The sequence below is a fragment of the Eurytemora carolleeae genome, unplaced genomic scaffold (assembly GCF_000591075.1).
Source record: "Eurytemora carolleeae unplaced genomic scaffold, Eaff_2.0 scaffold1254, whole genome shotgun sequence".
NCBI classification, from domain to species: Eukaryota; Metazoa; Arthropoda; class Copepoda; order Calanoida; family Temoridae; genus Eurytemora; species Eurytemora carolleeae.
In genome coordinates this window covers 43337-70228 of record NW_019397141.1, presented here as the reverse complement: position 1 = coordinate 70228, position 26892 = coordinate 43337, and the positions used below count along the sequence as shown (strand labels likewise).

The 26892-nt window shown below is 31.8% G+C and overlaps 1 protein-coding gene across 3 annotated transcripts in view; it reads left to right on the top strand.

The window, feature by feature from the left end:
• Positions 1-716: 716 nt before the first annotated feature.
• The window catches only part of LOC111712287 (uncharacterized), a 35323-nt gene continuing 9147 nt past the window's right edge, over positions 717-26892 (top strand). For all 3 annotated transcript variants that reach the window (XM_023486860.1, XM_023486859.1, XM_023486858.1), the window contains exons 1-3: positions 717-840; positions 15025-15197; positions 21283-21384. In XM_023486860.1, coding sequence (XP_023342628.1) covers positions 816-840; positions 15025-15197; positions 21283-21384 — 300 coding nt within the window. In that variant the 5' untranslated portion in view covers positions 717-815. The remainder of the gene's footprint in view (positions 841-15024; positions 15198-21282; positions 21385-26892) is intronic.

Below are 26892 nucleotides of genomic sequence, written 5' to 3'. Positions count from 1 at the left end.
AACATCCACTCTCCACTAAACCCTACAATATCTATATACTGCAGAACGCATAAAAACCTCAGTTAATGGTGTATGTATCGTTAACTTCAAATGATAAAAAAATCCTTGGATTTCAAATACTTAATCTTGAAGACATAAGATTAAAACTTATTTTTAAAAAGGAAATTTAAATTCGTTCAAATAGAATACTTTACAAGATATATCAACACTAGAACTATTAACAGTTTACATACTTACAAAAGATGTTTTACATTAAACGTACAGTTTTAAAAACTACAGGGTTTAAAAGACAAATTAATAGCAAAGAAAATGGAACGCTAGTCTGTTGTTTGCAGAAAAAGATGATATTTTACATCGATAAATTAGTAAATATTATATTGTGTTTTATTCTGGTGACGTAATTTTTTGACCATTCATGGCCAGACAAGTCAGATTCACAACGGTACCCCATGTATCGGGTTAACAATGAGGGTGATATTGTCGTTTTTCTTTTTCAAAAGTTTTGAAAAGGTAAAAATTTTCCTCTTTTCCTTTCTTATCTATGCAAGTCACATTTATACAGAGAACAGCAATAGAAAACTATCAACTTTGAGATAGAAACACAGGGATAACACAATAATTTGCATACAGACAAAGGTTACTAGATATAACGTCTACAGTCCGGCCCTTTTGAAAATGCGAAAAACAAAAAAAATCTAAAATGTGAAACGAGAAGGGCGAGGACGAGTCGATAAATAACAGATCAAAGTGAAACAGTGAATGATATAGGGAACTGAAAATACTTGTCCCAACCCGGGGATATTTAGTTTAGAAAAATGCAGTTTCTTCTTCTAGTAGTTGGTAAGTTTCTGATTTAAATATTAATCTCTTTCTGCTTTTTTTCATTTCTTGTATTTTTCTGTTCTTTTCCCTTTCAAAATCCATTTTTTATCCTCTTCTCATTTTTTAGTTTTACTTACTTCGTTACTTCGTTTATACTCCAACACTGTTTACGTCCTTAACTGTTTCGTTTCGCACACTTATTCTTCCAATTTTTAAACTTCTCATCCATTCGTTTTTCTTTCTTACACTTCTTATTTTCCTTTTTCCCTTCTAACTCTTCCAATTTTTAAACTTCTTCTCATTCTTTTTTCATTCGAACTCTACCCTTTTTCATACTTCTTATGCTTTCTTTTTCCTCGCTAACTCTTCCAATTTTCAAACTTCTAAACCATTCTTTTTCCTTTCTAAGTCTTTCCTTTCTTGCACTTTTTATCTTACCTTTTTCTTTCTAATTCTTCCATTTTTTTAACTTATAATCCAGACCTTTTCCATTCTAACTCTTCCATTTTTCAAACTTCTAATCCATTCTTTTTCCTTTTAACTTTTCCTTTTTCTACACTTCCTTTTTCCTTTCTTCCGTTAAGTTCATTTCCTTAGTTTTCCCGTCACACCTACTTTTTCTTTACATATCCTACCCCCTCCCTCATAAACTTATCCTCTTTCATCTGTTTATTTGGATAAAATGATCTGTAGGTTTATATCTACACTACATGAGTAATATGGAGTGTATCTAATACGTTAATCTAATTGTATAAATTATCAACACGTAGAGTTATAAATCTCATAACTTCTCTCCATTCATTTATTAATTCATCCTCATCATATCTACCAACTATACAGTGGTCGCCAATATAAAATAGAATAAAGCAGGATCTAAAATTACTCCAAGGTTTATTTGCTACAGTTTTGATACATGGATCAAGAGGGTCAGTTCTCCCTGCATATTCGAACAATATTTTTGTCATAATTTTGTTCCATAATATTTTGGGATCCACTGTGCTCCAAAGTAATAAAACTATGGAGCACTCTATTCTTAAATCTGATTTAATGCCATTTATAAATTAGATTATATGATCATATCTGAGATTCAAGTATTTAATGGATGAGAGAATAGGAATTTCATTACATAGATTTGCAGGAGGGATCCTTTAGGTATACAATTACAGGGTGTATCATCCCTATCAACACATTTTCAAAATTTGTTCAACAATAATTGGAGGGGAGGGGGGGGGGGGCAGAAACCCCCTGAATTATATGTTTGATTGTTTATACATAAGTAATTAAATTCTAGTTTTATCATTAAAAAAATAGCAATTATATCTAAATTTAAAAGAAACCTTAGTTTTTAAGAATACTTTTATATTTTCATATCTTCTGGGGGTATGAAGGGACCGTAAGTGTAATTTCAAGTGACCCTCCGCAATGCCCCGATTCGATGACAACGGTACCCTTAAATCCTTGAAAATAAACTAGCTTTGAAAATAATAAACATTAATATCTAATTCATACTTGATCAGACAACGCTTTTAAGGGTGCCATTGTGAATTGACATTGACATCTTTGCATGAAGGGTCACTTGAAATTACGCTCACAGTCCTTTTAATGAGAATTTTTAAACCTGTAGTAAAGATTATTAGGGGCCTATAATGAAGATTTTGAAAAGCTTTTGAGGAAGAGTTAAAACTATAAAAAGGTCATTAAAAAGGTAATTAAAAAGAAGCATGCATTGGTGTATTTGTTTGGCTATGTTTTAGACAAGAAAAGGAATAAAGGAAGAATGAGGGGGAGGGAGGGGGGTGGGACGGGGAAGAAGAACCCTGCGGTATATATTTTGACCTACCGTGATATTAACATGAGCTTTAAATTACTCCCCACACATCCTTCCTTCATAATTCCTGGTTGATTAATCTAGACTAAATACCGCTAGTTCAGTCTCAGGGATATCCTGAATATAAGGGAGTTCTTCAGGGTTCATTATTGGACCCGAGATGTATACATTCTTGGAACTAAATAGCGCTAGTTCAGTCTCAGGGATATCCTGAATATAAGGGAGTTCTGCAGTGTTCATTATTGGACCTGAAATATAACATCTTGGGACTAAATACCGCTAGTTCAGTTTCAGGGATATCCTGAATATAAGGGAGTTCTTCAAGGTTCATTATTGGACCTGAAATATAACATCTTGGGACTAAATACTGCTAGTTCAGTCTCAGGGATATCCTGAATATAAGGGAGTTATTCAGGGTTCATTATTGGACCCGAGATATATACATCTTGGAACTAAATACAGCAAGTTCAGTCTTAGATATATCCTGAATATAAGGGAGTTCTTCAGGGTCTATTATTGGACCCGAGATATATACATCTTGGGACTAAATACAGCAAGTTCATTCTTAGGTATATCCTGAATATAAGGGAGTTCTTCAGTCCATAATTGGACCCGATATATATACATCTTGGGACTAAATACAGCAAGTTCAGTATTATGGTATATCATGAATATAAGGGAGTTATTCAGGGTACATTATTGGACCCGAGATATGTACATCTTGGGACCAAATACAGCTAGTTCAGTCTCAGGGATATCCTGAATATAAGGGAGTTCTTCAGGGTCCATAATTGTACCCGAGATATGTACATTTTGGGACTAAATACAGCTAGTTCAGTCTCAGGGATATCCTGAATATAAGGGAGTTCTTCAGGGTACATTATTGGACCCGAGATATGTACATCTTGGGACTAAATACAGCAAGTTCAGTCTTAGTTATATCCTGAATATAAGGGAGTTTTTCATGGTACATTATTGGACCCGAAATATTTACATCTTGGGACTAAAAACAGCAAGTTTTAGTCTTAGGGATATCCTGAATGCACAGGATTCTTCAGGGTTTATTATTGGACCCGAGATATATGCATCTTGGAACTAAATACAGCAAGTTCAATCTCAAAGATATCCTGAATGCACAGGAGTTCCCCAGGGTTCATTATTGGACCAGAGATATATACACCTTAGGACTAAATACAGCAAGTTCAGTCTCAAAGATATCCTGAATGCACAGGAGTTTCGCAGGGTTCATTATTGGACTAGAGATATTTAGATCTTGGAACTAAATACTGCTAGTTCAGTCTCAGGGATATCCTATATATACAAACGTTTTTCTGGTTATATTATTGGACCAGAGCTGAGATAATTAGATCTTGAACTAAATACTCGAGTTCGGTCTCAGGGATATCCTCAATACCCAGGAGTTCTGCAAGGTTCATTATGTTGACCCTAGAGATATAGATCTGGAAATTGATTGCCACTATTCTAAGACTTCTAAAGACATAATCAAGCCATGTGCAGGTTGCTCTGTGTGATATATTAAATCTTCAGATGTTTTGTTCATTATTAAAACAAAGATATTTAGACCTACAGACTGCTCTATGCATTCAGTTCTCAGGGATATCCTGGGTTTTCAGGATTCATTATTGGATCCTACAAATGAACTTCTTTTGCCCGGAAATCCTGAAGATTTATATAGTAAACTGTTATGGGGTCATTCTCATTAAGAACTTGCATATTTAGCAGTGAACTTTTGACGTCTTTCTCGTATGTGCCCTTAACCGTAATTAATCACTCAACCCTTACTTCTGAACTACTCTATAAACCTTTACTCACATACATAAAGTTTTCAGATAGGGTTGGGCTCTTTACATAAAAATATTTAAAAAGATCTATGAACTTTTTTCAACAAAATTTACTTTCAATATTTTTGTGACTTGAAAAATAAGTACGATTTTGTTTGCAAAACAAATAAAGTAATGGCATACATTAATTAGTATTTAATGTATTTCACAATGAAATAAGTACATTTATGTGAATAATGTTTTCTTAAAATGAACTCCATTGGTTTTGAACAATCGTCTTCATCTCTGATTTTTCAGCCATGTTTCTTAAAAGCTATAAAAAGCACTAGTTTCTGAGTGGAATATTATGAATTTTTAGTTTTGCTGAAAACTGATGTTTAATGATAGTATGTCAAATTTTTAGCTGCAGGGGCGTCATCAATTTCATCAATAGCATCATTATCTTCATTATCTTCCTCAGCTTTATTCATCAGATCAGAATGGGAAACAAGAATTAATGTGTTTTACAATATCGACCCAATAAGGTTCAGAGGCGCAACTAGGACATTTGCTATAATATTAGTCACACCAAATCTTCCCAATTCTCTACATATGAGTAATTTTATAGAATTTCAATAATACTTTAATGTATGAGAATATAACCCATCATAATTCCTTGAAATTGTAGAATCGGAATAAGCGCTGGCAAAATGAGAATTCTCAGAGAGAAAAATAATGAATTCTAATTCAAAAGAATTGCTTCCTCCAAAAATTCATGGTTTTAAATTGAAATTGAATTGCATTTAAATTGTTTGTTTGGTTTGTATCCTAAACATTAAATACATATATTTGTGTTGTTAAGTGTATAAAATCTCAATATTCCATCTTTGTATTCAATAATTCCATTTCCTGGAGCGAGTCCATGCATCGACACTGTTTGAATACTAATTAGAGTTCCTTACTTTTCTGTTACAGGGTGGGCGGAAAAAAACATCAAAACTTCAGCCTTTTTTTTAAATTATGGGTGGCTAAAAACATAAAAATTTCTTGGTTAATTTGAAAAAATTTAGAATTTTGTGAGACAAGTTATTCTTAAATTTCAGAAGAACATATTTCGTAGTCTGAGTTTTCCCCCTGGTCTCCCTGTAACTTTAGTATAACGTATGTGTGTTGTATTTGAACCGAAACAAAAAAATGAAATATATGCAGTAAACTGAAATAGATTAATAAAGGAACTTAATACCTGCGATATTTCAACATTTGGGCATAACAGATTTTATGGTTTGAGTGGTAAGGTCTACGAAATATATGCAGTAAGTATGGTTTGAGTAGTAAGGTCTACGAAATTAGGTTGCAAAGTTCTTAGAAAACTTGATAAGTGTCATCTTTAAGGGTACCGTGCATGGTGAATCTGACACATCTTTAAGGGTACCGTGCATGGTGAATCTGACACATCTTTAAGGGTACCGTGCATGGTGAATCTGACACATCTTTAAGGCTACCGTGCATGGTGAATCTGACACATCTTTAAGGGTACCGTGGTGAATCTGAATAGACACTTTAAAACCAAAAGGCCCCTCGAAAGTACGGCCACAATCCCTTTAATGATGCCTGGAATAGAATGGAAAATTATGTTTTGAAAATTAACTAAGATTGTCTTGACTTATTTAAAAATATTGTAAAGAATGTTATTGATGAACTCAGATAAGGCTGTAAAGAACCCCCCAATTCGCAGCCTATAATTTAACTAATTAGTCATGTATTGATAAGAAAGTTAACCCTCGTACAATGAATACGAATTTGTTTCAATAGAATCAAATACAAAGTCATGCAGTAGCCATTGAGAAGGGATTCAGGACTATACTTACAATGTAATTGTAATTGGATAGAAAATTATGGATGTCTAAAATCACCCCCCCCCCCTCCTCCCTCCATCATGCAGTAGCATTAATAGCTGCATCTACTCCGCCAATAAAGCAGAACGTGCACCTTTGAAACGTTCCACAAATATATGAGAGGTTTTAAAAACTTTAAAATTGTTTATTTTTTTCTTAACAGTTGCTTTTATTTTCTCCTAGGGTAGGATTTTTGCAGTTTCAAAAAACTTTCTTAGTTTTGAAATGTTGGAACATTTACAGATTTTTGTGATGCCTTTAATAAGTTTTTTTCGGCACCTAGTACTAGACGTTCATAAAGCACAAGTAAACAACAGTTTCTAAGTTTCAATTTTTATTTAAATAGTTCGTAGATTTTCTATTTTTTTATTTTAAATTCTACATTATATCCCTCCAAGTCTTATTGTATGCTCTAATCTCAATCCTAAATCTTCTTAACATTTGAATACACTTTATATATAACGTCCCTCATCTCAACCACTGTGTATGGGAATAAAAAGAGATGATATCACTGTGCAACTTTTCGGTTTTTAGTTATTTAACTCCAAAATAGTTTCTTCTGTAAAAACATTTGCTTTTTCAAGTAAATAATTACAATATAGCCTTACTACAGGGTGTTTCTCTACAATATAGCCTTACTACAGGGTGTTTCTCTACAATATAGCCTTACTACAGGGTGCTTCTCTACAATATAGCCTTACTACAGGGTGTTTCTCTACAATATAGCCTCACTACAGGGTGCTTCTCTACAATATAGCCTTACTACAGGGTGCTTCTCTACAACTGATTTGCTTAAATTTCAAGTAAAACGACCTAATAAGCTTTCAATGAATATATTGTTATTTAAACTAGATTGTGACATTTACGTTTTAAGCAAAATCGCCGCGTTCATATGAACTTTTCTAAGTTGGTTTAGCTGTGACTTAAAATAAACAGGCTCCATTATATCATATAGTCTCTGGCGCGATCTCTCATGTGACTGACATACTTTCTGATTTCTGCAGGCTGCAGGGAAACAGAAAACTCTTCCAAAATCATTTTAAGTTTTTCATCAGTAGCGGGTTGAGCAATAACTGTAACCTGAAGTCTCGGCGAACCTGAAGCTCATTTCGAAGTTTTCCATATTCCAGGATAATCCAGATTTTCTACTCTTTAGTAAAAGGGCTATATTAATATGGCCTATCAATTCTGTCTGGAGCCGTTTTTATCATACCAGAATATGAAATGCCCCTTCAAGCTAGTCAATTTCCCGGATTTTTCAATAAAATGTTAGCAAATCAAAAATATCAGTTGTTGAGAAACACCCTGTAGATTCTTAGTAATTATTTTTATTACTAGATACCTACTAATACAGATCTTGCATTAAAATAGAAAACAATACTTTTATTTCGTAGGATTTTGCATATTCGGCGCCTATCAATCATCAGAAATCCATCCCCTTACATATTGATCATCTTGAATTACATATTGATTTATGATAAACAATATCTACACTTCCTGAGCCTACGATCTAATGATCTGTGTTTACCATTTCATTCTAGGATCAATACTCAGGACTTTGTGGTTTTCAGGATTTTTGATAAAGTTTTAAGAAAACTATTTGATTTATGAAATATTTAACCATTTTATTTGAAATATAAACACACTTCTTAGAAAGAACTGTAATTTAAAGTAAACCTCCATGCAAAGATGGCAATGTGCATTCACAACGGTACCCTTAAAAACCTTTATGTAAACAATAATATGGAACAAATTGTAATTTTTCTAGGTTTAGTTTAAATAATTCCTAATTGTTTTCTTGCAATTGAAATGTGCAAGTCACTTTTTCTAGTTCATACTTTATCAGAAAAAGCTTTTCAGGGTTTTCTTCTTATCACAAATATTTAGAATTAACAAAAAAAAATACAAAAATTTTCGAAAATCTTTTCAAAGAAGGCTTAACTTTGTTTCTAATGTCTATAGTCCAATTTTCAAGCATATACAGATTTGTTCATGTTAATTAGTTTCTGAACTAATTAATTAATTAACTAATGATTTACTTGTAATTAAATGAAGGTTAAATCCTTTTGTTATTCAGCTCATGAGTGTTTTCTTCAACTACAATATTGAAGTCTATTGAGTGAACATAAAAAACTATGGAATATGAAGACGACATTTAATCAATTAGTTGAAACCCAACTTGCAAAGTGAAATGGCTCTGTGTACACTGCAAAATTGCTGTGCATCATAACTGTCGTCTTCCTATTTCACAGTGTTATGGATCTCTCAGTAAAGTATATTTACAATTATATTGCAATAATAAGTTTATATCTATTTAAAAATATAAAAAAGGATTCCTAATCAACTTTGGAATATACAGCCATTTTTTTTGTAAACAGAATTGAGTCTTTGCCACAAACTTAAATTTTCTCTTTATCTTTGCAAACTGATGGTGTAAATCTTTAATATTTTAAACTTAGATTATTGGATCTAACATAATTAATAGTTTGACATATCTAAGGTTGCAAAGATCAAGGGATTTGAAAAACATAATTTGTGGCAAAGACTCAATTCCTTTGTGAAAAGTAGAACTATAATAAGGCAGCATTTTCAAGTTGGTTTCTTATTTTTAAAGAATTTAAAATTTTGATAAATTGTTAAGTCTTATTAAAGAATTAATGATCAGCTATAAGTTTTTTTTATGTTCTTGGCATTTCCTGTAGTTTAGAATTTTAATTCCTATTTTTATTGTTTGAATCTAAAGTCTGTTGAATGCTTAACCTTGATATATTGGTTGGTTAACCAAATAAGAATAATAGACCTGGATAAAAACATTCTAGGCTTTGTCATGGGATATTAGGATTCAATTTCTTACAGAGGGTGGCTAAAAAAATTATTTAAAATTTAAAGAGAATGAATTATTCAATTTGAAAATATGAACAGTTTAGAAATTAGCTTGGGGAACTCAACTTTCTCTATAAACATTAAACGGCTCGATTTTGAATTTTTAAACGAAGCTAAGAACAATCCAGTTAAAAGTTGAGGCGAATCGGTTATATGATTACTACTTTATGTATAGTAAAGTATAAGTTTCGTTAAATTTTACTGGTGAAAAATGAATTTTTGTGATATAATGATTGTATGGTTGAAAAAAGTTATGAATTTCCTGAATATGTAATTTCAGTTGAAATTATGTTCATCTTTAAATATATTTAAAGAATTGAATAAACTTGAGTTTAATGTTACACAACTCTTATCCTTCACACTTTAGGATTCACATGGTCGACATATTTACGGTGTTTTATTCAAAGATGTTTCTAACATTAAGTGGTCTAGCTAGCGACACGTGGATTTCTACAGCAGAGGGTAAACTATGGTCGACATATTTACAGTGCTTTATTTGAAGATGTATCTAAAATTAAGTGGTCTAGCTAGCGACACGTGGATTTCTACAGCAGAGGGTAAAAAATATAAGCAACATTTTTCCCTTTTTTGATAATTTTTTTTTAGTAAGGAAACCCTTTAAATTTCGAGACCTATTAAAAGCTTCTGTCCTAAGGGGACTTTGTATAGAAGGTTATCAAAGATAAAATGAAAGTTAATTGAAGGATGTAAATAGAGGGGCGGAACCAAAGATAAAAGATAGAGTTTGAGGAACTAGAAGGGCCTCGTCAATTTAGGGGGGGGGGATATGAAATGAAAAGGGGAATTGGTAAGATAAGGGGTTGCCCACATAAGCATGAGATTACAGAGACGACTGTACAGAAGAACTAATACTGTTCTGTTTCCTTACATTCGGGATTTCATGAAACTATAAAATTTTTTTTGCCATATTTTTGAATAATCCATTTAAAGATCACATTCAAGGTGCAGACATCTCAATTTAAACTTTTCAAGTCGTCTACTTAGTCTCATCTATTGAGAGTATAAAAAGGGGAGGATTGAATAAGTAACAAAATAAAAATGATGGAATATTTCAGTAACGGAAAAGTTTGTTGAAGAAAATTATGCGACTAAGAACAAAATAAAAATCAGGATTGGGTAGGGGGCATATAAGGGTGGAGAAGGGAATAAAGGAAGAGTGGAGAGGATAAAAGGGAAGGAAGGGGGGTGAAGAGGATAGGAAGGGAGGAGAAGGGAATAAAGGAAAGGTGGAAAGGATAAAAGGGAAGGAAAGGGGGTAAATGGGATAGGAAGGGTGGAGAAGGGAATAAAGGAAGATGGAGGGGGGTAAAAAGGATAGGAGGGGTGGAGAAGAAAGGAAGGTGGAGGGGGGTAAAGAGGATAGGAAGGGTGGAGAAGAAGGGGAGGGAATGAATGTGAAGATGTTAATTCTGATAAAATGGTCGGATTTGCGTGTTTGAACATTTTTGAAAATAACACGAATTCATTATCATTAAACGTATTAAAACCGTGTATTTCAACGCATATTATTGCACACTGTTATTTCATATTTGGGATTCATAATATTTTCATATTTAAACTCCTATAGCAGTAAACTTGTATTTTACTTTATCAAAAGTAATTAAATTTGATTTTTATATTCTTGGATCAAATTTTCCTTTATCAAACACATTGTGAATAAAGAAGATTTTTAGAGAAATCGAAATTAGTTTTGTTTCGAAATAGAATTTCAATTTTTGACCTTTTGGCATTTACTTGAAATATCGATTGATTGGTTGATTGATTCAATTATAGAATAGAATGCAGCAAAATATCTGAAATATAATGGATTTTTGACGAAAGGAACTTTATTAAAAAACAAAACTACAAATTAAAGAAGTGAAGAACTGTGTGACGAATTTAAATCTTTTCAGTTTTCATAATTTTCCAATATCCATCCAAAATCCATTATCAGTTGTTGGTTAAATAAGTGTGAATAGGTTCAGAGCGATTAACAATTTTGTCTGCTATTTTCTAAAAGTGTTTTTCTAAATTTAATTTTGATAAAAGATATTTTAAATATTTTAAAGGATTGCTACGATATGTAGGGAAGTATATAATTAGAAAAAAAGTAAAATTGTATACTGAATATATATATATATATATATATATATCTATGTTTCTTGCAACCATAAACTTATTCAGTCTTTTCTCTAACATCTATGTTTCTTGCAACCGTAAACTTATTCAGTCTTTTCTCTAACATCCATGTTTCTTACAACCGTAAACTTATTCAGTCTTTTCTCTAACATCCATGTTTCTTGCAACCTTAAACTTATTTCTTTCATTGCTAAATTATTAAGACCATTATTTCGAAATTATATTTAATGCAGAAGCCCAAATTCCACTTTCAAGTATTCAGTTTTGTTACAATTTATTATTTTAAATTTTTAATAAGTTTCAAATCATCATAATTTAAAGAGCTTTTGAAAAAATTGCGCTTGAAAATTATTTAAAAATAAAAAGATCTTATAATTATTATTATTCTTCTTAAACATTGTGAATATTTAAGTTTTTGCTGAAAACTAATGGAAATAGAATTTAAATGCATAAATCTTGAATCCTCCTAAAACACTCATTTAATGCTTAATCTGTTTTAGTTACTAGCTTGAGGGGTTTAAGTAGTATTTAAATTTATGTAAGACCTTTAAGATTTATAACTTTTAAGATAAAAATCTATATATTTTTAAGCGAGCTGAAACCATAACCAGTAAACCTTTGGTTTAGGATGGTCTAAAAAAATGTGACTCTCTATATCTTTTCAACCATATGATGTAAACCTTAGATATTTCAAACTATAAATTCTGTTAAATCAAATAATCCAAGTTTGTTTAATCAATATATTTGTACTAGAGTTAAAGACTGAAGACGTGATTAAAAAATGTCAATGTTATGAAATCTCTGGTATACAGTTTACCAAGAGCAATATATGGATTCACCGAACCCTCTCATGAAACCTCGACAGAAAACTTTTAATTTAATCTTCATGGAATACCTCCCTGCTCCTGTCATGCCATAATTTCCCACCTTCGTCGTTGTACATCTAGTAAAGGACCTTATTAATCAAATCTTCCCATCCCTGTATAAATGAGCACACATGGAGAAATCAATTTCTGTGAATTATCCAGAGTATCCAGGGGTATACGGAGCTAGAACATTTTTGGTCAGGTCAGAAGATCAAATACGTGGATTGATAAGGATGATACAAGTCGGATAAGGTTCTCCTATACTATGTGTCCCAAAAATCTGAAGAAATAAAACTTATATTATAAATTAGCTTAATTAAAGCTTTCTGAAAAAACTAGCGCCGTTTGTTCATTTTTTTACAATATATTTTGCTATAGTTTTTTTTACGCCCTGTAGGGCTCTGCTAACAACCCACCTAGAAATCATTAACTAGCTGTAATGATCTGACTGTATAAGGTTATATAGAAGGATGGTGGAGGTTTCACACATGATTTATAACTCAACTGGGTGCCGAGATAAAATCTGTCCGTAAATTATTCAGCTAGATTTTGTTTCCTTTTTCATAAGGATGATTTTAAATGATATTAGCCAGGGGGGTGGGATGGAAATAGCTTTTTATATGTAAGGAAATGTCGCAACTTACAGTTTACATTTACTCCTCCCCCTCCTCTATAGGGTTGTTAATCGTTTTTGTAAACGATCGTTAAACGATCGTTTTTTGTTTCGTTTTCAAAAACGATCGTTTCGTTTTCGGAAAAAAACGATCGTTTTTAAAAACGACCCACTCGTTTTGAACTTTTAGAAAACGAATAGCGATCGTTTTTGAAAACGGTCGTTTTTATTAAAACGATTTGCGACCGTTTTTTATACGATTGTTTTAAAAAAAACTATCGTTTTTAAAAAAAAGTTATTGACAATTATGTTAACGATCGTCAACGAAGGGTCGTCGTTAACGATCGTTAACGAAGGGTCGTCGTTAACGATCGTTAACGAAGGGTTGTCGTTAACGATCGTTGACGAAACGACGAACTTTATAAAAACCGTCGTTTTGGAAAAAAAAATACATGCAACTTTATTGAATGTCGTCTTACATGAAGTTTAACAGTTGTAGGGGAGTTAAAACTCCTTGATATTTTCTTAAAAACTACTCAATGATAAGTACAGATGCCCTTCAGGTCGGTTTCCTCTCTTCATTAACGATCGTTAACGAAGGGGTCGTCGTTAACGATCGTTAACGAAGGTTGTCGTAAACGATCGTTAACAAAGAGTCGTTGTTTACGATCGTTAACGAAACGACGAATTTTATCAAAACGAACGTTTTTAAAAACGATCGTTTTTAAAAACGAGCGTTTTGAAAAACTATCGTTTTAAAAATTACCATTTTAAAAAACGAGCTTTTTAAAAAAAACAATCATTTTTAAAAACGATCGTTTTGTTTCGATTTTTGTCGTCGTTTGTCATAACGAAACGATCGTTTTTCTGAAAAATGAAAATGTTAACATCCCTACTCCTCTACATAGCTGCCTGCGTGTGTTTTTCAAAATAGAAAAGTATTCTTTGCGTATTTTTTGCGAATCCCCCTTCAAAGCTTGGCCGGGTATTTATTTTTCGTTCAAAAATGATGGATTTTAACTGCTACTGAAAACTGTTTTACAACCAGTTGTAAATTACCTATAGGACACCTGGAGAGGAATAGAAATGCCCAGAATCGGTACACGGCATGTGCGCTGTGTGCGATGTCGTAAATTAAAGTTTACAATTTGTTTATAATTCGTATATTTTCTCTTAGAAAAATCTTGAAATCTGCGGGAATTACTTTACAAAATCCGGCAATTCTCGAACATTCTTTTTCTTATTTGTTCATGTATACATTTAAAGTAAGGTAAAAAACAACTTACAATTAACCGATAAGTTCCAAATTGCTCCTTTTTTACCATTGTTTGTGTAGAAATTTCTAATTTTGAATGCTTAATCTCGATATCCAATGTGGGTACTTTGAGGATCACGGGATATCGGAAAGAATTAAATTAATCCCTAATTCTGCATAGGATGGAGATTAATTATACAACAGAGAAAAAATTATTTAAATCTTCTTATTCATCAAGATATTTTTAGTCATTAGTCGGAGTAAAAAACTAACAAACTGAATAATAAAAAACCTTAAATTAAGTGTTTAGAATATAACGCCTATTCCAAAAAGATTCATTTAATAAATTTGAATTTTAATTAACAAAATTAACTATTCAAAAATAGTTTATAGATTATAAATTACAGACCAAGAAACTAATATTGTAAACCAAGATTTTATAAAATTTAAATTAATTAATTAATTAAATTTTACAATGTTCGAAAATTAAATCCTACCATTGCCTGAATCATAAAAACCATTATAGTATCATACAGCATTAAGTTGAAGTTGAAGTTGAAGTGAAAAAAAATCCTGATCCGTATTTGTATGTTAACATATTTCGATCAAACGTCTGCAAATCTGTCAAAATTTCGCAAAATATTTAGTTTTTTTGCGATTTTCCTAACTTTTCCGTTTCCGTCTTATATCTTCATCCAATGCATTTTTTCAAGGTATACCCCTTCATGGTATATTTATCAGCTACCCCCCCCTCTCTTTAGGTATACCCCCTCATTGATTTATATATATATATATATAGATTTAAATTATTACCAGTATTTTGTAAAATGTAAACATAGAAAAATTAATTATCGCAACTAATCCAAAGTTAAACTAAAGTTTAAAAAGTTAAATCAATGAATTTTAAAACTTTTATGATGAATAAATAATCAATTTTTTCAGGTTTGTGTACGTTTGTCCCAGTGTACAGTCAGCTGCGGCCGCCGAATCTAAATCCGGATGATTTACCAGAAACCGGGTTTACATGTGAGGATAAAGTGACCGGCGGCTACTACGCAGATCTCGAGGCGCACTGTCAACTGTTTCATGTTTGCGTTCAGGTCTCCGACTATGAGGCGAGTAATCAAGATTAAAATTTTTTTAATCGACGGAATGAGTTAAACTCTTTCTCTCCTCGCACCAGAATAAACGATTTCTCATAACCGAAGAGATTAAAATTGGGCCTTTTCAAAAGTTGCCAGCTCAAAAATTGAAATAGTTTAAAACTAACATTAAGTTGGACAATTAGCCACCATATACATAATTAATCACAAATAAAAAGTTGGGAAGTGAAAAACAGAAATGTAATTTGTAAACTTTTTAAAAACTTTTTGCAATAACTAAAACCCGTTTTGTTTCGAATATTTTATTTCCTTAGTTTTCATGGCAAGGACCGATATAAACTAAATGTCATCACTATATTTACGGAGAATAGATGTCAAAGGTTTGAAGCAGAACGAAGCACGTTTCTTATCTTCAAAATTTTGAACGACATATTTTAAAATGAAAAACAATAATATTTTGACATTAATATAAGTATGAAGAATTTAATTGGCAATTTTTAATCAGTTGACATTTGAAAATTCAAAGATTTAAGATTTAGCATTTATTTAGTCTTAGTTTAATATACTTTATACAATCGTCTTTTTATAGAAAGATCATTGCACTGAGAACCACAATCGAAATCCAATTAGAGCTATTTGAAGCTTTTACCCCATTTAATTTTCATCCATATTGTCTTTATAATTGGCCTTTTTAATGTTTACCCATTAAACTTAATACCTTGTTTTTTTTTGGTGTAATTGGCTCTTAAAGATCAATTTAAGGAGGGTTATTTTAGAAAAGTACAAATCAACATAAACTATCTATTAAAGTACAAATTGAAGGTTCAACTTCCATTATTGAGAAGAAAACTGAAACCGTCCTGTTCTCAACCAAATGTGCCAAAATACCGATAGTAAACATTACTAATAAGGTATATAAAGGCATGTTGTAATGAAAGGAAACCTATTTGTATTCAACCATAAACCCAAATTTATAAACTTTACCCAAATTAACATCCATTTATCCAAACACCACAAACTGCCCAATAAACATGCACACGAACCGTATTTAGGGCTTGTTAAAATATACAAATATGTTAAGCACCCCCCCCCCCATCTCTTCTTGCACGTCTATGGAAATGCGTCAAAATTTACCAGATACCTCACGCACATCCCGTTTAACCAAATATGTACATAAAGGGTGTCCCAGAAAAAAAAATGGTGTTTTATTTTATGAAAACATAACAATTAGGGGATATTGAAGCAGAATCCTACATGAATGATGTAAATTTGTATAAAACAGCCCTTTTTAAGTCACCCTGTGGTGTGTATATTCGAGCCTATCTCACATGTGTTTATATGTAGGCGCATCTTTTTATACTAGACTCTTAACTTTATGCCTCCCAATAATGCTATATATAGGAAGGGTAATCTTAGGTCTTATCAAACCTATTTATAGCGTCATTGATACACCCGGAACGGGTGGTTTCAGACAGGGGGGGGGGAATAGTAAAAAGAGGGAGCGGGAGGAAGGTAAAGGGGGATAGGGATAGGGATAAAGGGAATGTGGGAAATAAAAACTAATTGTATAAACAGAGAATAGAATAAAAAGATTAGGGACAGATGTGGGGGAAAAATGTAAAAGCGATTAGGAATATAAGGATGAGAAGATTCACATGAAGGGAATTAATGTAAATTATATGAAATGGGAATTGGGATAAATGATCAAGGATAAGAAGATCAACATGAAGGGAATGAATGTAAATATATGATACTATGATATATGATTTTCAAGAATTTAAATTTTTTTACAAAATTAAAAACCTTTAAAACACATTTTTTTTAAATTTTTATCATTCATAAACCTTCCCTGTGGTCACGTGATGTCACACAAAAAATTTTGGCCTGATCGGTTCAGCCGTTTTGACGTTTATTGGATACAAACAAATGGACAGACAAACAAACAGACAGACAAGCCAAATTTATATATAGATGGGAATTAGGATAAATGATTAAGGATGAGAAGATCAACATGAAGAGAATGAATGTAAATTATATAAATTGGGAATTGGGATTCATGATCCAAAGCAAAATTTATATATAGATGGGAATTAGGATAAATGATCAAGGATAGGAAGATCAACATGAAGGGAATTAATGTAAATGTATGATATAGGAAATAATATAAATGATCCAAAAATGGGAGTAAACGAAGTAAAAGAAAGATTAAAGAGAAGAAATAAGGAAAATGTGGAATCTGATTGAAGAGACCTGAACGGCGCATCTAGTGGTAGCTGAGAACTTGAACACGCTTGTCTGATTCATTCTAATTGATTACTTGGTTAGTTATTTTGGGGGTTAGAATATGGTAGGTTCAAGGCTCAAATATGTTATGGGGAGGAGGGGGTTCCTGATCCTATCCTGATCCTATCCTGATCCTATCCTGATCCTATCCTACGGTATGGGAGGTATATATGGCATCATGAGTTAACTAAATTTAAAAATTGAATTCATGAAATATCTAATTTATTCAATTTATCATTTCACGCCCGTCCTTTCAAATTCTTCTCATAATTCACTTTGTAAATAAGTATGATGATACATATTTTATCCATTTTTAAAGTCATCTTAACTTTTTCACCTTCCCAAAAATACCAGTTTAAGTTGATAACTATATTTTCAGAAAAAAATCAAACAAAAAAATGCAAAATGTTGTCTTATACAGCAAATTTTATGAATTGCATGTGAAATATTTAAAATATGTGCAATTGCATTTTTTAACAGCATTTTGTCGCCTGTCACCTTTGATCAGCATATTAAAGTTGGGTCCATGTGATTACACCGATTACATCAAATTAGGTCACAATTTTTAAAAAATAAACAAGCTTTGACCATTTTTTGTTATGATTTCATAATTACCGCTTTATCAAATCATTTTTAGGTTAAAGAATTTTTCAAAGGGGGGGGCGAGAACAAAACAACCCCCTAGAAATCATAATTTTCTCTTATGAGTGAAGGGGATTTATCACCTCCCCCCCCTGGGTATATATATGATTAATACATAATGAATTATTTATACATGAATGGGATCCATCTTTGTATCATTTCATTTTATTTTCCACTTCTCATCTTCTCTTGTTGAAGAACGAAGATGATATCTACACGTTACTATATTTATTACACTTCAAGTGCTCAACTATACACTGTAATTTATCCTTGTGTTCATGTCATATCAGCTGTCAAGGTATACCCCTTCATGATATATTTATCAGCTACCCCCACCTCCTCAAGGTAAACCCCTTCATGGTATATTTATCAGCTACGCCCCCCTCAAGGTATACCCCTTCATGATATATTTATCAGCTACCCCCCCCCCCTCAAGGTATACCCCTACATGAAATAATTATTAGCAACCCCCCTCCGCAAGGTATACCCCTTCATGATATATTTATCAGCTACCCCCACCTCCTCAAGGTATACCCCTTCATGATATATTTATCAGCTACCCCCCTCTCTCTTTAGGTATACCCCCTCAATGTATAACTATTAGCTACCCCCTCCCTTCTCCCTCCCTTAAGGGTACCATTGGAAATTGGACACGTAATTCTCTACATTGAGGGCAACTTGAAGTTAGGTGGACATGCACTTTAAATTGTAACTAGATTACAGGAATTTTAGTGAGTCATTGAGAATTTGGATGGAAATTTTGGTACTTTGAAAAAAAAATTTTAGAATATAATTCAAACTTTTATGAGCACCCTGTACGTCTGTGAGCATAAAGCTTATTTTTTAACGTATCTTCATACCTCTCTGCTGGCTGTAATTATGCCTAGATACGATATTGACCCTTTTTCCTTGACCTTCCATAAATCCCAGCAACCAGACCTCCCACACTGGAAAAATTTAATGAAAGTCGTCTTTTTTTTTAACTTTCTTGATTCGAAAGTTTGTAACTGTTACAACATGTAACTGTTACAACTCTAATGAGCCTTTATTCTTGACCTTCCATAAATCCCAGCAACCAGACCTCCCACACTGGAAAAATTTAATGAAAGTCGTCTTTTTTTTTACTTTCTTGATTCGAAAGTTTGTAACTGTTACAACTCTAAGAATGAGCCTTTATTAACTTCATAAATATATATATATGAATCATTCTCGCTAAAAAGCCTAACACTAAACTTCTGAATTAAGTATTCTTAATTTTCAAAAACGATTATACATTTTATCTTATGTTTGACAAAATACATAAAAATATATTTACAATCTTCGAACCAAAAAAATCCGACTTTTCTAGCAACAAAACAACGATTATTTTAACCGAAATTTTTGAATCTTTCTGAACCTAAGTGGAAATTCCAAAACTTAGGATCTAAGTAAAGTATACGTCGACCCCATTAGTAATATTTGATTACAATCATAAGAAATAAAAGGATTTAAAATGCCTAGCTTTGTTACTCTTCGTAAATACAATGGACTGCTGAAGGGGGTAATTTATAAATTTATAAATCCTCTTCCGCATTTAATATACAGGGTGTCCCAAAAAAGTGCGAATCGAGGGACTATTGGTAGATCGTCTTTTTTGAGAATTGCAATACCTAATTTCAAGTTTTGATAAAGCTACGTCTGCTGGAGTATATTTTATGTAAACGGTTAAAAAGTGAAAACAGAAAACTGTAATTTGTTTAAATACAGGAGTTTTTTCATTTTTCACTTTCGTTTTAGACATCATGCATCATGCATCATGCATCATGCATTCTAAGACAACAATCCTTTAAAAAGACGATCGTGAAATCGTCACTCAATGACCGCGTTTTTTAAGGACACTCTGTATTTTTGAATCCTTGTAATTGTTCTTGTAGAGTTCCTATTTAATCTTTTGTAATACAATTTAAAATTACAACGTCATGATCCGTATCCCGTAGGGGTATATCTGCAATTCTTTTGCACTAAGTTGCAAACTATGTATTCTTGTGATTTTAATGGAACCGTGTTGTTATAATAAATATATCCCCCAAATATTTGAATGTTACATCGGTAACTTTTACAATTTTGTGAAGTTAAAAACGATGGAAATATCCTTGTTCTTCTAATTGAAAATTAATAATTATCTATTTCAGTTTAACTATTAAAGGGATTTGCGGATTTGATCATTAAAGTCTAAAAAGGAAATTGACATTTTCATGATATAAAATCGACACTTTGCATCGATACGCAAGAAAACCTCTTTGCATTTCTTTCTAACAAAGATGTGCGTTTATATTTCTCTCATTTTTTATCGCTCTTCATGAAAAATATTTTTTCAGTCTTTTGACAAACATGGAACTGTTTTTTTTAGTTTCATATTTCAAAAAAAAATGTACAGAAAAATTTTGAGATTTTCATAAACAAACTATTTTTAATTCTTAATGTTAAAGTTTGTCAATTAAGACATTTTCTGTAAAATTCAACTGCAGTAAAGTTTTAATTGGATTTAAAAAGATTTACAAATTCAAGTTAAAAATAATTTAAAATCAAAATTATGTTTGGAATGAATAAGATTTAACTGTTTTGATCTTATCAGTTTTGTCTGTTATTAACCCTGAGATTGGTTTATAATTATCCTGACATAACTAAAGAATATGTTCCGGGATTATGAATAAAAACAAAGAATAAAATTCTTTGTTCTTTTTTAGGATGAATAAAAGTGTCCATCAATTGTAAGATAAAGTTCTTGTCAAATTCATTGTAAACTTATCTTTTGTTTTAAAACTTAAAAAGAAGAAATAAAAATGTTTAAGAAAAAATTATCCGTCTAAATTTGGATATATATGTACTATGTAGCAAACTTTGAACAGATGGATTTGGGTTGAATTTAGTTTGAATAAGTGACTAACTGCTTTAAAAAGGCAATACACCTTATTTTACGATTCCAATGACAGGGCTTTTAATAGAAACATGGTTGAAAACCCAAAATTTCATCGTTTTTTTTCGCTATCAAAATACAATCGGATTAATTTTAGATATAATAGTTTTAAGAGTTGAAAAAGCAGTATACATTATTCACCGAATTCACCTTCTTTTATGAATTTAACATTAACTTTAAGATAAAATAATATTTATAATTTTTATTTATTTTCAGTTCCAGGATTTCCATTTTCTGTGTCCCAATGATACAGTATTCGATCAGCAGCATCTGGTTTGTACAAACTGGTTTGAAGTGGACTGCCATGCTCAGTTGGAGGTAGGATTGTACTCTTGTACGGTACTGCATTCTTTATAATGTATCATGTAAACTTAAAAGTGTATAGCTATAGCCAATTTAAAGTATCCTTTAAAGTGTACAACTGAATCCTGTTTGGTTTACAACTGTATATCTTGTTTAGTCCGTGTACAACTACATCATCATGTTTGTTGTACAACTATATCCTGTTTGTTGTACATCTGTGTTATTTTTGAAGTTCAAATCCTGTTTTGAAAAATCTTTTATTCCTTATCATAGCCTGCTGCTAGGATAATGTATGTTTACTCAAAATTACTTTTAGATTGCTTGTTAAGATTTCACCGATGCATTTGCGCATCTTGATAAGCATTAAACAAAGACGACTGTAAAAACATCATCAAGCTTCTATAAACCTTGACTGATGCTCAATTAGGATTAGTATAATTATGCAAAATGTCTGTTTAACGATTGAGATGCGGGTTTAATTACAGCCAGAGTTGCGAGGGGGATTTTAGGACCCTTGAAAGGGGTTTTAAAGTCTCCATTAAATTCCTGAAAGGGCCCTTAAACTGCAGTAAATTCTGTGATATATCCTAGAATATTTATGTGGTTATTCCGTCAAATATATTTAAATTGCAATCTTCCTCAACTCCCGGAACTCAATACACGGAACTGCATCTTTCTCACCCTCTCTCTTGCCCCATTAATTCCCCACTATTTGAACCAGTACTCAATACAATACCATCCCTACCCCCCCTCCTCCCCCACCTTTCGTACATAAACCTTTTTGTTATGTTTCCCCCCCATCCTCCCCACCATCCGTACATAAACCTTTTTGTTATGTTTCCCCCCCCCACCATCCGTACATAAACCTTCTTGTAATGTTTTCGAAAACAATTAAAAATTATATAAATAAAGTTTGAGAGAAAAATCGAACATTTTATAACTATTTATAACACTGTTATTTTGGTTCGCAGCGTTAGAAAGTTTTTGGACAGAAATTTTCTCTTTATTGAGAAGGTTCAAGGCTTTTCAGATTTATTAATATAATCTAGAAGGCAAGAACCTTCAAGATATAGAGAAAATTTAAGTCCAAAATCTTTATAGCACGTACGTCGTGCCAAAATAATAGTCTTACAGGCAATTTTATAAAACGTTTGGTTTTATTTCAATGGTTATTTCTAGATCAAATAAGCTTTGAAACAAGGCAGAAGTCAAAATATACAGTTGGTTTCAATTTTTTTATTTTCATTTCAATAGAAAAAATTATTTTGGAAATATCCTAAATTTTTTGGAGAAAATCCGGGAACCAATTAAAACTTTACAGCACACGTGCTATAATGTACAGCTAATTTAACTTTATACTACGATGATTTATACTTTATAGCACGTTTATTATAAAATTCCCGATGGAGTGAGAAAGAATGATAAAGTACACAATAGTTTCATAAAAAATATTTTTGTCAACTTTCAAAATTTTTATTTGCGGATTACCCCCCACATTATAAGAGACTTTACACCCTGCAAATTTGCAAACATTTTCATTAAATATCTTATTTTAAATATAATATTTTAATTAAAAGAATAATTTGTATGAAGTATGAAGATTAATTGTGATGTTCTATCTAAAGTCTTATCCTTTGTAGATAACCCTGTTAAAACGTTCTTTTATGTTTTATTTGTTACCAAACAGTATAATTCGTGCGCACTACGTGTGCACATCTCTACTTAAAATGCAAATCTTTCTTTTATCATTCTTATCTTTTTTTTCTGAGCCTCTAAATGTTTTGTTGATAGCTCTCAACTCATAAAAATAAAAATGCATACCTTCCGAAACTTCCCCATCCCTCTTGATCTCCCCCCATCCCTTCATTCCTTAGCTTTAAATCTTTTCTCTTTCTTTGCAACGTAAAGTATTGAATACAAAGGCCATCTCACCAAGTAGTTTGCTCAATGCTCAGTTTTCAAGTTATAGCATACAAGGGTCAGAATACGAGGGTCAGAACCTACAGGGTTAACAACAAATAATAAGACTTTAATGACCACCTAAAACACAAGGAAAATGTGTTAAATATGCTCTACAGGTATTATTAATGATTTGTCATAGAATGAAACAAGTATACAGTTGCACCGTTGCACGAAACTATCGATGTATGAAAAAATAATATATTTCGTACAGTCGTCCCTGAAGTCTCATCCTTTGTTGGTATCTGTAGCTTCTAAATGATTTAATAACACGGTTTAACCTGTAACTTTTTTTAAATGGTCTAGCCAAGACTTTATTTTATTTTATAATCTCTTTCCCCTTTATCTTCCTTATTCTTTACCCTTTATCTTTCTTATTATTTCCCCTTTATCTTCCTTATTCTTTCCCCTTTATCTTCCTTATTAGTTCCCCTTTATATTACTTATTTTTTTCCCTTTCTATTCCTTGTTATTTCCCCTTTATCTTCCTTATTCTTTAACCTTTATCTTCCTTATTCTTTCCCCTTTATCTTCCTTATTCTTTCCCCTTTATATTACTTATTCTTTTCCCTTTATCTTCCTCATCTCTTCCCCTTTATCTTCCCTATTCTTTACCCTTTATCTTCCTTATTCTTTCCCCTTTATATTACTTATTCTTTTCCCTTTATCTTCCTTGTTATTTCCCCTTTATCTTCCTTATTCTTTCCCCTTTATCTTCCTTATTCTTTATCCTTTATCTTCTTTATTCTTTACCCTTTATCTTCCTTATTCTTTTCCCTTTATCTTCCTTATTCTTTCTCCTTTATCTTCCTAATTCTTTATCTTCCTTATTGTTTACTCTTTATCTTCATAATTCTTTCCCCTTTATCTTTCTTATTCTTTACCCTTTATCTTCCTTATTCTTCCCCCTTTATCTTCCTTATTCTTTACCCTTTATCTTCCTTATTCTTTCCCCTTTATCTTCCTTATTCTTTACCCTTTATCTTCCTTATTCTTTACCCTTTATCTTCCTTATTATTTCCCCTTTATATTACTAATTCTTTTCTCTTTATCTTCCTTGAAATTTCCCCTTTATCTTCCTTATTCTTTTCCCTTAATCTTCCTTGTTATTTCCCCTTTATCTTCCTTATTCTTTCCCCTTTATCTTTCTTATTCTTTACCCTTTATCTTCTTTATTCTTTACCCTTTATCTTCCTTATTCTTTTCCCTTTATCTTCCTTATTCTTTCTCCTTTATCTTCCTAATTCTTTACTCCCTTCCCGTTTAACCCTCTATTATATTGACATATTGAACTTCTTTCTTCTACTTGATGTATGATATTATACAGGTCTTTCATTCACCACTAGGGTATACACCTCATAGATACACCCTTTCACAGGGTGTCCCACTATTTATGGTTAAATAAGTGTCTTAAAAAAAGATTCACAGGTTTGCCTTCCAGGTCCAATTTTTATTACTTTTGAGTTTAGAATCCTTTAAGAGTAATTTCTGGGTACCGCTGTGAATAGGGCATTGTCATATTTGTATGGAGGTTCACGTAAATAACGCTTACAGTCTCTTTAAGTAAAAAAGCGGCCAATATTATGATTGGATTTTGAGAATTGATTTAGTAGAATGTGATGGTGTCGTTTCTATAAGAATTTAGGACTCTTCTCAGAACCACATTCTTTTATTGTCTTCAGATGTCTTACTGCAAAGGAAATAAATCTTTGACACAAATTCAAATTTTCTAATCCTTATATATTTGCAACCTGGTAGTGTAAACCATTATCAAAATTAGATTATTTTTCCTAACATAATTCATAGTTTCAAATATTTAAGGTTTATGAAATTTGGTTCCAAATATAAAAGGATGAAAGTTTGTGGCAAAAACTCAACTCGTTATTGTAAACGAAGAAAAAAAGTTTTAACGATTTTGGACATCCTTCATACCCATTACAGATTGTATACAGTGATACACCCTTTTTCTAATTTTTATAATTCAACAATGAATTGTAAATAATTTATTGTAATTGTATAAAATTTGAAAACATTGTAAACATTTTATACCATATTTATGCCAAATATATTGCTTGTTGTACTATTTCTACATCCAAATGTAGATATGGTTTGCACTGTAAAGCATACCAAACAGTGGGACCCAAAACACTTTGGAATATGTAAACGACATTTATACAATTTCGTATATGTTTTTGACGTTATTTTATCAGTAGACAAAAATCTACTTTTTTGGCCTATTTAAAATCATACTTTAATTCTTAGAGCTGCTTTCTTTTCCACAGTTTTATGTGTCTCACTGTATAGCATAAATAAATATGATACATGATACAGGATGCAGTACGCTAACATTATTATCTAAACAATAAAACAATAACTTTAATGTTTACATAAAACCCAACTAACCTTTTACAGCCATGAAGCTAATGTTAAGAACACGCTTCAGGTTCAACATTTAGATTTAGAATTAACAATAAATTTAACAACAAAAGTTTCAAGGATAGGTTCACGGGTTCTTTAATCAGGATATCTTTACCTGGGGTTAATAAATTGTGGAACTGAGTCTTTGCCAATAACCAACATTTTCTAATTCCTTTACATTGGGAAGAAAAGATATAGAGATGAGAAAATCAGAGTTTGTGACAAATACTCAAATTCTCTTGTCAATCCTTGCCTTTAAAGGAACTGTAGTTGTTTTCCAGTGACCTTACAAATTATAAATAAAGAGGCATGCTGCCTGATTCACAAACATTTTTCTGATCAATAATGTGGAAGATATCTTCGTTTCTGAGAACTTCATGTATGTCGTTTCTAAGTTGAAATGCGCAATTGAAACCACAATTGAAAATAATCAACTTTCAAAAAGAAGATGATGGATATCATCAAATGCATCAATCAGGCAAAGCTATTTTAGATACTGTTGTAAATCGGACATGTCATTCTTTAAACAGAGGATTACTTGAAATTACGTTTACAGTCCCTTTAACCTTTTTGGGTTTACAGTCCCTTTAACCTTTTTGGGTTTACAGTCCCTTTAACCTTCTTGGGTTTACAGTCCCTTTAATCTTCTTGGGTTTACAGTCCCTTTTGGGTTTACAGTCCCTTTAATCTTTAACGTTTAATCTTCTTTGGTTTACAGTCCCTTTAATCTTCTTGGGTTTAAAGTCCCTTTAACCTTCTTGGGTTTACAGTCCCTTTAACCTTCTTGGGTTTACAGTCCCTTTAATCTTCTTGGGTTTACAGTCCCTTTAATCTTCTTGGGTTTACAGTCCTTTTAATCTTTAACGTTTAATCTTCTTTGGTTTACAGTCCCTTTAATCTTCTTGGGTTTACAGTCCCTTTAATCTTCTTGGGTTTGTTAAAACCTTGAATCAAACCCTTCAAATTTGTTAGATTAGAATTCAACAGTGAAGATTATAGATAAATAAAGTACCCATATATCCTTACTAAACAATACTTTATATGTTATGGACTATCTATTAAGTTTATTGGCCATGCTGGGTAAATGATTTTTTTTCCCCGATAATAATCAATAAACCACCACCATTTTCTTTTTTGATTGGCATA